Source organism: Etheostoma cragini, chromosome 22 (assembly GCF_013103735.1).
Source record: "Etheostoma cragini isolate CJK2018 chromosome 22, CSU_Ecrag_1.0, whole genome shotgun sequence".
NCBI classification, from domain to species: Eukaryota; Metazoa; Chordata; class Actinopteri; order Perciformes; family Percidae; genus Etheostoma; species Etheostoma cragini.
In genome coordinates this window covers 9,508,855-9,522,599 of record NC_048428.1, presented here as the reverse complement: position 1 = coordinate 9,522,599, position 13,745 = coordinate 9,508,855, and the positions used below count along the sequence as shown (strand labels likewise).

The following is a 13,745-nucleotide window of genomic DNA, read 5'->3' as shown; positions in this document are numbered from 1 at the left end:
TGCACTGGTCCCTGCTGGTGTGGAACTAAATGTCACAGCTTGATTAGAGTAAATAGTCCTATATGTGCCATGTGACTGGGCACCAACGCACAGTGGGGCAAGCATGTGTCTGTGGTGACTCACTGCTTTTGTTCAAATTATTTTTCTTCTCTCTCTCTTTCGCCAAATAGACAACACAAACTCGCTCTTTTATCTGAGTCTTTAACTTTCTCTGACCTACCCGAGGGGTCTTTGGGCAGATGTGAAAGTCCTAACACCACAAACAGAGAACTGTTACTACCTACGGACATGAAACTTACACCTCTCTGACACACAAACACACACACACACACACACACACGTCTCTTCTTCTGTTCAACTTGTTGACTTGGCACTGGCGTTTGGTACACACTAGCTCTGCAGAATATACAACAAGGAAAGAAACAGCTGAATAATAGCAATGTTGGCACACACATTCACACACCACCAATGTCCTTGTACCAGCATTTCCTTTGTTGGTCGGAGCCTCCATGACCGCAGAATATCAGAGGGGGTAAAGTGTATTCATCAAGACAAGACAGCATCTGGCACTCTTTTATATTCTATATACAAACATGCATGCATTTGAGGTGAAAAATTGGTGCAGAAATATAAATATTAGTCACATTGTATGGAGTGATTTTGTAATTTTGTTTGTTCTTTTTCTCTGCATGGGAATGCTTTAGTTGCAATAACCATCAACAGCATTATAAAAATCTGTGACGCCTGAAGCAAGGATCTGTCTGTCTACAAAATAGACGAAATCCACATGCTTCAACCCGTAAGCATCATAAATACTTGACAGCAGGATACATAAATTATATCACCGAAAGAAAACGTCAGGTCAACAGAGCTCATCTAAACAACACACACAGAGTGATTATCACTTTATAAAAATAGGTAAAGTGAGGAACTTGGGTTTGTGGAAAGAAGAAGCAAGGCAGAGATTAGTGTGCATTAGATGTGCATCATACTGTACTTAAAGTAAATTAATAAAAAAAGAAAGTTCAGTTTATTAGTAAAGTGATCATACAGTGAAGCACAATATTTGTAAAACATGAGGATGAAAACTAGAGAGGGATTTTGAGATAGATGTGTCAAGCAAGAGACAGACAAACGTGAGAGAAAATGAGACAATGAGAACAAGCAAAAGGCAGAGAGAGAGAGAGAAAGAGAAAGAGAGAGAATGAAAGAGGGACAAAGAAACAAATGAAAAATACTAAATCAATGACCCTATTCTGTGGCTGCCAGAAGGTAATGAAAGCTATTTATTAACCATCTATCCCTTTCTTTGTCTCTGTCGTCCTCTCTCTCTCTCTCTCTCTCTCTCTGTCCTTTCTTTCTCTCTCCGTCTTTCTGCGATGCTTTTCCCCGCCCCCAGGATTGATACTCTCATCTCTCCACACTAAACGCTAACAATTCCATTAAGCACAACAAAACACTCATTTAGAGGTTACATTTGCTTCGCTTCAACTTCGCTTGTCATCTGCATACCAACTGAGGGCTGCCTGCCTTGGCTTGGATTCCTATTATCTGACATGACCTTTCTGCTTTAAAATAATTGGCGTATCATAATGGACTTGCTACTCCCCTTTTCTTTAATGACATGGCTTACAACAACTGCACTTTTCACTGGGCCTAATTTGTTCTAAAGCAAAACGGATAGCTGTAATATCTACATTTCCTCATCTATCATAACATATATGCAAAGGTACTCCATAACACTAGCCACAAGGCATCAAGCTGGTACTATATTTGCTACTAGCCAGTGGAATATGCCAACAACATATTTCAACTTAGCCAGTGAATCCGTAAGCTTACGTGACATCTCATATGTGGCATTGATAATGTAGAGTAATGCATCGAGTCATGATTAGCTTAGAAGCAAGCATGCCATTTTTTTCCAAAACAGTTCATGGGGAGTGCTTTACTGGACAAAGAGTGTGTCCCATAATGCCCAGCAAGGTCAACGTGAGGCAGCCAACAGCTGTCAAGGAATTGTACGTTTATCTGCTTTACATCTCAGTGAACCAAAAGTCCTCTGGTGAGGCATGTGAAACAAGTTCTGTAATTTGCTGGTGTTTGCCACAGTTTGTGTGTTAAGGATTGCACAAAAGTTGTATGGAAGCTTTATTTTATAGTTTATGAAAAACAATGGAATAGATGAGAGCAGCCAATGACAGTGGTGTTTTAAACCTGGAGCAAATCAGTTTACAAGTCCTTGTACACTTCAGATTTTGTTTGGTTTTATGATCTAAAGATTTCCAACCCTAAAAATGTAACATCCCAAAACTTTTGGAATAACAACAAATGACAAACTGTAATTTTTGCTGAAGGTTTGACACAATTCTGCAATGCAATCTAAAACTCAACAACACTGGAGTCTCCATATGGACTTATCCCAGGTTTAACCAATATATCTCCTCTTAATCCAGGTAATATACTGTACATCACAGACAAATGACACGTTTGTTTTGGCATCCCCGTAATGGTGAAAAATACAAGTAGATCAATACTAATTGGAATACCTTGAACATAAATTCAATATTATTCCCCCTTTAAAAAGCACTTGATGTCTGAGCTTCAGAGCCAGTCAAGCAGAAAAGACAGCAGGAGTAAATGTTTCCCACTGGCTGCCACTTACCACTAATGTTAGAAAAATGATAAATGAGTCTCGGCATGGTGTTTAGAGTCTCCTTGCTTGTGCGTGAATGTGTATGTGTGTATGTGTGCCAGTGTGCGTTTCCTTCCTGTAAAGTGTTGTGTCGCATGCCAACAGTTCACAGTGTGAACAGATGTTAGTCAGTAATGCCCTAGGTTTTCTGCACCACAGTCAGGCATTTTTTTTAGGGTCCTCAGCTCCAAGGAGGAGTCCGTGGAGATGCCTGAATTGCTTTATTGAGCGGAACACAACTAAGGACATGCAGGCTCACAGCGGATGCTAGGAACACACATAGACACGCATACCCAAACACAGCATTCGCTTCAAGCATTTGCAATACAAAAACCCACACCTCTGGAATAATACAACACACACAGACACACACACACACACACACACACACACAAAACAACTACAATACAAGGTACCAGGTAGCTTATGCTCGTAAGTTGGCTTTCACCCTGACAGGCTTCTAACAGAGTAATGGACCCATTGAAGAGTGAATATGGTGCCTGCAGCTTAAAGCCCACAGGAAACATTGTGTAAGCATATAGACTGTCATAACAGAAGAAACAACTTTAGAACAACAACAGTCATTTTTTATGAAATGCCAAAAAGAAATTTCAGATTACTATATTCGCACTCTTAAATTGTTTACTGTAAAACGCTAAGTGTGTTGTCCTGTATCTTGACAAACTTGGTCAGTGTATGTGTTCTAACAATTTAATTTGACAAAAAACACAATTATTTTAATATAAATCTGTTAAATCTTTTATGTCTGTTGTCTCCCACTAAGATTTGAAAACCCTTGTGTACACCAGGCATTTTTTGTTCCCAATACAACTACCTTGTCTTGCTTCCTTTCTTTTTACCTTGTGCTTTATTATAACACCTTTTCACTCAGAGCCAGCCGCTACACTCTATATTTAGCTGCTGCCTGTCACTGAGACCCTGATGAAGGAGAGGAAAATGAGTGGTGATGTTGAAGACCATGGGAAAGGTTAGCACTGTCTCTTTGAATAGCATCAGACTCTCTCTGATCATTCTTAGTTATATTGCAGACACTAACAGTATATATATATATATATATATATATATATATATATATATATATATATATATATATATAGTTAGAGTTGGAACAAAAAAAAACAAAAGAACCCGTTGGAATCTGCATAAAAGTTAGTGTCAATCACATAAAAATGAAAAACAAATAAAAAGGGCTTAGTAATGGGTGAGCTATCACGTGTGTGTATGCATGAGCTTAAAAAGGAAGACAAATGTACATCTGACGTTTTAGTTGACACATATTGACAAATGTCAACGCACATACAGGGATGAATGGGGATCTAGTGGCATATAGTGAACTGTCAGCAGCAGATAAATGCTTAGCTAATCCTATATATATCTGAAGTGATAATCATAAGATGATGCAACTATTAGACGGCAGACTTGACAGCAGTCAAGCCATTGCTGGCACAGGCCCATGCACACACAGCATTCTCACAAGCATAAAGCAAATACACAAGTTTACATAAAACCATACTAACCAACCAGACTTTTTACATACATTGTGGACATGGAAATGTTAGGTGACGTTGCCAGCAGTGATGGATAGGGTACTAGAATTTTGTACTAAATTAAAATGTATTAAAAAAGTAGGTTGGTTAAAATGTACTCTGAGTAAATGCTACTGAGTTACGGGGACACACTAGAGGAACAATTTCAGCAACATGACCCAATAGGTTAACTATGCCGAGGTACAATAATGCTACAATATTGGGATCCTTAATTTAATTGCATTGTTGTGAATTTGTACTGTTCACTAAATAGTAAGCCGGCCCGAGTGTGACCGTCGTTCCGCGCCCTTCCCCCCCGCTGACAGCTGACCCACAGCTCCTTATGGTAAACATTTACAACATGTACGTATCTCTTCTGCAGTGCCGGCTGATTTTACATTTTGACCTTTATCGCTAAATCTCCTTTGTTCTGTTCCATTCTCACAACTTAATGTGACTTTTGTTTTTATTCTGTAATGCATGCAACTTAAAATGTGGCATGTGTGATTGAATGGGTTTAAGTAAATTAGAATTACTGATTTGCAATACTCAAAAGTACAAGTACACAAAAAACATCTATGTTACAGCAAAACAAGTAAATGTAATCTGTTACTTCAACCCTTGGTTGCCAGTAAGGAAAAGTATCTAACATTATTGTATATAAAAAACTTGACAGGCAGTATGTTGGCTTCAAGTAGAAGATGAAGCCCTCCAGAAGAAAAAACCTGCTGAAAAAATATGTATGTAAGTCCAGACCAGCTATCTAGAGGTTCTATCAAGACAGTGTCACAGTTAATTGGTTCCTTATGTGCTTCATTTAAAATGATTGACTGACCTGTCCAAAATCATTGGAATAATATAAGTGAATAGTGAGGGCTTGACATTGGGCTAATAAGCCAAACAAATCAGAGTTAAGAGTAACAGCAGGAAAACAGTGTGAAAGATTACCTGAAACCATAGAGAAATCAAAGCAGATACATAAATATATCTTTCAAATTGAACACTCGATTTGAACTGTGCAGTTTGTTTTATTGCCCCTCGGGTATGTAATATGTCTATTTCATTCATAAAATAACTTTACAATACACAATGTGGTTTAACATTTATAAATCTAAGTTACCATTATGTTGGTTGCTACAACAAAGGCCCGTGACATAGTGACAGCCGGTTTAGCTCACAATACTTCCAAAGTAGGCAGAGTTACCACTTAACACTTGAAATGTAACCATGCATCTGTCACATATTCTCTTATTGTAAATTACTGATTTTCTGTCGGAGCAAAGACAGTCATCACACGTTTATGACCTCCGGGTAACACTAACTCAGTAATATAGGCCTGTTTTGGGCAATTCAGCATCGTAGAGTTGTGACAGCAGGTGTGGTAAAAACACTTCCGCTTTTGTCCAAAGGGGCCGCTAGAATCAACACAAACTAAAAGTTACATATCGCCACTTTAACTAATGACACATTCATCTTCGTTTACATTTATTAATATAAAATGCTAACTGACAAATGGAAATAAATACATTAAAGTCTGGGTATCAGAAACGATGCACATGTATTAAAAAGCATAACAGGATACAAAAAAACTTTTAAAAGCAAATATATCGTATGTGGCTCACAAGTAGATGTATGATTAAGATGATTGGAAACAGTTTATGGAAACATTCAAAACAGCAGATTGAGTTTTTACTATAGGTATAATAGTAAGTAAGAATAGTTTCACATGATGGTTATGATGATGGAGACTTGTGCAATGATTATTCACAACATATACCATCCACATGTAATCTATAATACTGTATGATGCAGAGTTCAGTTAGAGGATGCATTTGTAACATCTTTCTAAGGGGACTGCCATGTACTGTAAATGCTAAAAACTCAATGACCTTGTCTTTGATGTTGGTGCTCGGGTTATTTTTAAATCACTACCCCGGTATTTTAACAAATAATAGAACTTCAACACAAACCTAGGAAGAAAGCCTCTAAACTTTCACCAAAAAGTTTCATCTGAGACTTGCCGGAGCAAACAGAATAAACTGGGAAAGTTAGTACCAGCCCTCGAGGTTGTGTACTAATACAATATGCTGCCTGAGGGATTCAGGGGGATGCTGAATCCATATGAACCCGACTCTTTGACATCACAGCAAAATTCATGCAAACACAAAAGCCTACACACAAACATAGGCAAGCACACACAACCCCCCAAAAAAACTTTCAACCAAACTTTACTTTAACTCAGGCAGTTTACTTACAAGGAGGCAATGTCTATAAGAAGGAAAATGTGAAGGGACAGTAATTTAACAAATGAAGAGGGGCGGATATTGAGCCCAAGGTTTGAGACGTTAGCATAAATCTCAAAATTAGCATGCTGGTGGCATACATCTCCTCTCCTCCATCCACTACGTCTTCATCTTTACTCCCTCTCTTTATGTTGAGAGCTCTTTTTCCCTCAGTGGAAAATACTTTTGGCAGCAAAAAGGTCAGACTTATAAATGGGGAAGATAATTAAGTATTTTGAAGGGTTTCAAGGCTGTGCTTAATATGCTAATGAATGCCATAATATGATGAAAGGGGTTCCAGGAATTGTATAACTAAAGCTTGACCCAGGCCTCTGTTGTAAAGCAAAATCTCTAAGGCGACTTTTTCGTGACGTGTGGGTGAGAGTGTGTGCTGTCACACCTTCAACAATGTTGCCAAGGCTTGTGTTGATGTGTCTGTTACATCAAGCCCTCAGCAACTATCATGGTCTGTCGGTGCTGTACGCGCTGTACGTGAGAGTGTGCATGTTTGTCAAGAGTGTTATCATATTCTCACATCAGTGTGTCATGTGTCTGTCTGTGTAGTATGAGTGTCAAGCTCCCCACAGGCCAAGTGTTATTGTAACCCATGTAACACCATCGATGTGTACGTAAACTTGTGTGTGAGTGATTGTGTAACTGGGTGATTCGCCCGCAACTTTGCTGCCCCCCCACACACACACACACACTCACACACACACACACACACACACACACACAACCTCCCCCACCGACACACGCACACACACATACGCACATAGAAAGACAAAAACAGTTTTGCATGGTACCTGATGCTGCTCATGCTGCCTGCATCCGATCCCAGCTTGCATCTCTCCAGCTGGGTGGCGACAATCTGACGCTCAGCCTCAAGTTCCCTGGTCAAGCGCTCAAACTGGAGCTCCTGAAATGACAAAGAAAGACAACGCGTGTGTTAGACGGAACAAGAAAGGGTGTAGGAGAGAGCTGCTGGGAAGGTACAAAAGTTTGGAACTGATGCTACAGTGCATATTTTTACCAAAGCAAACAAAAACACCTTTCCCATCTGATTGAACATGAGTGGGAGACGAACAGGATATTACAACCTGTAACAACCATAGAGCTTCTATTTCAATGTACTATATTAGAAATAACCTTTTAAAGCCTCTCAACAGCATTGGAACAATAATTCCATGTGGATACTAATTGGGACTGCATTACTCGTCGTAGCAGACGTGAAGCCTTGTCAGCCGCGAGTCATGGAAACAGCTTAGGGCTTGAAGACGACTATTAAAAATAAAGTGTGTCATTAACATAAATGTGATTGACAGGTGAGAAAAGGCATGAGGCAAAGTGACTGGTTGAAAGTGTTCTAAATGTGTGAGCAAAAAAAGCCCGGCTTCAATCGGCTGTGAGGTGGAGGAGGGTTGCCAACTGGAGCAGTTGAAACACTCCTGAAACTAGGTTGCAAACTGTAAATCTGTCAAAAGAAGATATTTGTGGGATTCCTTCATGGAATGTTTTTTTTTATTCCCAGATGAGTTGTTTTCCTTTTGGGTTCAACAAAGAAATGTTCACATTAAAAAAAGTGACACAATCTTAAAATAGAGAATTACAATTGAAAACAAGTGTACTTTTTTTTTTTTTTTACAGGGTAGCCGCTAACAGAACTCATTCTCTGACAAAATTATGACATATTAAGGCTGGATTATCTCATATTACAGTGCAGAATACGTTTTAGATAATAATATTTTTGGCATTTGGTGTAAAAATACTGTAGTGGTCTTAGTGGACTAGATGTCAGGGGGAAGAATAATCCCAACTAAGAATACCAACCACATACTTTAGCATTTTTTTAGAGTAGTAAAGTTCAGTCTCACAATAGTAGCCACTGTTGTACTGTGTGTGTGATAAACACTAAACTTCATGGACATAGTATTCAAATTGGACTTCATGGACACACCAAATGCAGACTTTTATTATTTTAACTCAATGCTTCTGCTGGTCTACACACAGCCTTAAATTATATTATGTGTGGCTACAGTCTGGCAAGTTGCATGTTCCTTTCTGTCAGGTCACACTATACTGCTAACACACTGTTGGGAGCTGCTTGCTGAAGGCTGTATGGATGATTACCCCTAAATGCATCACTCTTAAACCAGTCCTCTTTGTGTATGCATGTGTGTGTGCTGATGCATTAGCTATTTAACTGGCTTACTGAAAGTTCCATATCAGTCATCTAGCTATGAGCCAGACAGCTGAGATTTCAAAATAGTAATCACTGCGTGTACGTAATTTCATGAGTGTGTGTGTGTGTGTGTGTGTGTAGCATTCAAGTTAATCTCAGCCACATGGAAGCAGATCAATAGCGCACTGAACTCCACCCCACAGAAGATGTTGTGTATGTACGACCGAGTGCATGTGCGTGCGACACCCAGAGGGAGAGAGAGACTGTGTGAACGAGACGTGGAGAGAGTGTATGCTGCTTTGATTGGTTTTCTCAAAGCCATTTGAAGCTCTGAATGTGTTGATCCCCAGTCGCTATCTCAAGTCTCCAACCTCAATCCCCTCTCCTCCCCAACACTACATCGCACAATGCAATTCATCTCTCTGCCTCTCTCTCACCCCTTTTCACACACGCTTACAGCAACCACTTACTCATAAATATGCACTCTCTCTCTCTTTCCCTGTCTTCTTCTTGTGCACGCACACACACACACGCACACACACACACACACAGTGCCAAAAGCAAGCCCCCGACACATCCATATGTAGTACTAGCAGTAGTAGTTCATTGATCTCACAGTAGGAAATTCCTTTATCAGTGAGGCCGTTTACTGCTTGCATGCAGAAAGTTTCACATAGAAATTGTTAATAGGTAAAACTTGTGTTGTACACCACTAGCCGGGCACAATCCTTTCTTCCCACACTTTTTCTAATCCTCCATTCACCCAACATCTCCTTCCTTTCCTCCATGTCCTGCTCTACCTCCTGTCAGCAGCTCCTCTCTAGATTGTCCTTGCTCTAATGGCGACAAGATAAACCATGTACAATACATGTGAACAACAAAGTAGCAGGTTCAGCCACCCCTATGATTTGCTAAGCAAAAATGACGCACAGAATTTGAGCAGAGTCTATTAAACCCTCTGGACCCGTAACTCTAAATTACAGCTTTGTTTTACAGCAAGATGTCTTGCTTCAAAGCCCTGCTCTGCTCCCCAAAGCAGACTGCTTTGTCACCTTGTTTGCCACTGCTGCAACCGTTGGAAATCCTCAAGATGTAAAAATGCAAATCCCTGCACCTAAAGTGGCATTATGCTAATTGATGATATATAATGCCTCAACGGTAAAGTATCTTAAATGCCTTCTAAGGTAACATGGTAATTCTCAAATGCCAAAACAGATGGGGAACCTGTGAGGCCAATTCTGTATTGGGGTAAAATATGTTAAATTATGCAAAAACCTTATTCAAATCCTTAGCCTAAAGAAATGGTAATCTGTTGATATGTTACAATAATTGATCCATGGTCTATGGGGATGAACTGCTACTGACAAAGACTTTCAAAAGCACATTCACAAATTGGCCAAGGGATAGGACCAGTATGTCTACTAGATGAGGGAGTTTTCTTACTGACTTGTCCAATTGCATGCAGCTATGCATTCTTATTAGCTGAAAAAAATAATTAGTTTGGGGTTTAATCTAGAAATCTTGATAAAAAGATCATCTGGAGAAATGTTTAGACCCAAGCACTTTGATGTCTGTGATTTGGAAACCTACACCTCTCTCTTTGTATCGTGTATGTACCACTGCACTTAACTGTGTTGCAAACAGCAATAACTCAGATAAAAACAGTTGCTGTAACCATACCAGAACAGTCAGCAACTTTTTTGTGTAAAGTTTTTAAGAAGAATTTATATTGTTGAATTACATATTTAGCCAAACATACATCTGTCAGCTCAATAACATCTGACTCAGTAAAAGGCCTACTCACTCGCCAGTCTAAAAAGAATCATGGCGCACGTTGAATTCAACCTGACAAGAACATAAAAACTACAGATGGAAAGTAAATTATTATGTACCTCTAACAATATTGTGAGTAAGCTGGGTGTTTCCTGCAACAGAATCAGTCCTTGTTCTAAGGTACTAACTTAATGTATATCTAGCTAGAATTAAAGTGTAACTCCGGCCAAAATGCAACCTTGGATCTTTTTGTAAATGTACACGAGTCAAACATTTGTTTAAAGCATAATTAGGAAGGAAGAGTCACTTTAAAGATTTAAAGATAATTTTTCATTCAAATAACCTTTTGAATGGGAGAGCTAGGGGCGCTACTATGATAGCATCAAAATCACTATTTTTAAAACATTAAGAGGTAACAACACAACATGAAAGTTGCTCAAAGTATCACCAGGGGCTTTACACATGAACTCAAACATTGAGAATATTGTTTGTGTACACAGAGGTTACTAAAAAGAAAGGTTTTAACAAGTCACTAAGTCTAGCAAGTCAAAAATAGTCGAGGGAGGAGAGTGGGAAGCTCCTCAAGCTTAGTTCCATATAAATGCACGGATAATTTCTCGTTTTGTTGTTGGTGAAAAACAATATTGACCTTGCAGTTGAAAAAGGAGCCTCATATAAGAATGACATTTCCTCCTTTGGAGACCGTTCAGTCGCATTCAGAGATCGATTCTTTTTGACTGACAAGATGGTGGCGCCCTTAAAAACCAACAGCTAATTGAGTTGTTCAAAACCTTTCTTTTTAGTAAACTCTGTGTACACAAAGTTCATCTGTAGAGCGCCTGGTGATACTTTGAGCAAAGTTTCATGCTGTGTCAAGCCTTCTTAGTGTTTTAAGGACAGTGATTTTGATGCTATTATAGAAGTGCCCCTAGGACTTTATTAAGGGCATTTGACAAAAAAACGATAATACAGTTAATCTTAAAAGTAACACTTTCATCCTAATTATGCTTTGACTCGGGTACATTCACGAAGAGACCCTAGGTTGCATTTTGGTGAGACTTACGATTTTAAAAAAGGAGCATATACAGGGAGATGAACCAGCTATGTTAGAATAAACTTAAAGACTGAGAGAGGCGTGAATTATGGTAAATACAAAACACCGTAAGACAGAAAGGTGATTACAAAGGTGTCATATCATGCTGTCTGCGGCACAAAGCTGCAAATCGACTGTACTTGAACATCTGTGAGCACACATCTGAATGCACTTAGAGAAGTACATTTGGAGACAAGCAGTCATTTCATTGTTTTGCTATACATTTATGGAAGAAAACCTAGCTGTATTTCTGCCAAAGGCTATTTAATTTCTTTTAATCTCCACCACACTTTAAAATGTTTCCTGAATGTCATCTCACCAAGAACAGTGCAACAGTTGCTGATGTTGGATCACCATATACAATTAATGCCATCTCATCAACATTCAAATAAAAGGAGAGGATCTGTCATACCAGCTATTTGGATCGTTCTGCATGTGCATTTTAGGAAAACCTTGCTGTTCTGCTGATCCCATAAGTTGTAACCTTATTGCTAAACAAATTGTTGTGTGTGTAGTAGCATGTTTTACCTTAATATGTGCATAAACCACAGTTCAATAGATTAAAAACTGATGAGTTGGGAGTTTTAGTGGGTGCTCCTTATGCTTTGTCTGTGGGATTCTATGGAAATGCCGATGCTGTACGATTCTACTATGCCGTGCATATGTTATCTGCTTGTGTTACAGCATCCCTCAGAGACACCTGTGCAATTCACAGTCAGCGACAGCTGTCTCTATGGCAACTGTAGAACCACATCCACACCTACCCCATTATTAATTAGCTCCTAACTCCTCCCACACACAGTCCCTGCCCTTTCACATTCCTGCACTGCTCTCCCAGAGCTTTCTGCATATGTTTTTTTAGTCTTTCTCCAACAAAAACGACCAACACATGCAGGGAAGGTACTAGTCTCATTAAGTTTGTTAATGAGCAATATTTATTTGAATGTCACCCCAACATTTATTTTATTAGGCAATTACAAACAGCTGCATTTGGATTTAAACTGCAGATAAATGGGAGGAAAAAAAGACAATAGAAAGAGGCATTGGCTTGCTAAGTCAATCCCACATAAATATACTGTACTGTTTAAGGTAAATATATACTATGGAATTTTACTAGTTATGCAAACATGCAAATATGCAAATATGTGCACACACAACACATGGGTGATGTCTGACCTCCCTATGGCGGAAAGAAAAGGAATTCCTAAAATGGAGCCATTGAGCATCACATTATCCAATAATAAAGCCTCTCAAGCCAACTTTCTCTAGAGTAAAAATGAAAAAAAAACTACAGAGAATACATATAACATAGTAAAATAAAAATACTGTTTATGTTTGTGTATCCCAAGTTAATTGGGTAGCACTTAAATTAGTGTTAACAGAAAGACAGGAAATAATGGAGACAGTTTTTGAGGAAAGCAAGACCAGGAAGACAGCCTGCACCCAGCTTTACAATGTGTAATCTTTACATGTTTTCTATGGATAATGTTTGCATGAGTTTTCCAAATGCAATAAACCAAAACAGGCTACATTTTACAAGGTCCAGGCAATAAATATGGGAGTGGGCTAACATAGTGGGACAAAATGCAGGATAACATAGCAGTGGCCCATGTATCAGAGCTTTAAATAGGATAAATGGCAACCGTAGTTCTTTCTCCATTTAAGCTAAATTTCCCCACTTGCCACCATAAAGACGCTGTGTGCTGTCTGTGCGTGATTGTCTGTGTGTGTCTAGAGATAAGGCCCAATCATTATAAAGTGGCCTATGGGCAGCTATTAACAGTGCTGTTTTTGGATAGGAGACAAAAGGCTATCAAAAAGAGCTATGACCTTCTAGTTGAGGAGTAACTCTCGCTCATTCTTTTATTCTTCCTCTCCCTTTCCCCAATCAGCAAAGACGAATGAAAACAAGTGAAATGAGATGAGTGGGGAAGAGGAGTGTGGATGGGAGCTTGTAGAAAGGTCACTCTTCTCTCCTCCATTCCTCCTATGCTTATTAAAATTCCCCACAGCACTCACTCCCCCATTCCTCCTGTCCAAACCTACAGCTGTGGCTCATGTAGCCCACAGTAGGTATGGCTTAAATTTAGCTGGGATTCATTTCTGCCCCTCTCCCTCCCACTGCTGCTTGTATTGTCACTTTAATGAGTGAGTAAGTGTGTTTGTGTGTGTGTGC

General features: G+C 39.2%; 1 protein-coding gene across 4 annotated transcripts in view; it reads right to left on the bottom strand.

The window, feature by feature from the left end:
• Positions 1 to 13,745, bottom strand: part of ctnnd2a (catenin (cadherin-associated protein), delta 2a) — a 261,359-nt gene that overhangs the window by 171,833 nt on the left and 75,781 nt on the right. For all 4 annotated transcript variants that reach the window (XM_034862043.1, XM_034862040.1, XM_034862041.1 and 1 more), the window contains exon 3: positions 7,328 to 7,440. In XM_034862043.1, coding sequence (XP_034717934.1) covers positions 7,328 to 7,440 — 113 coding nt within the window. The remainder of the gene's footprint in view (positions 1 to 7,327; positions 7,441 to 13,745) is intronic.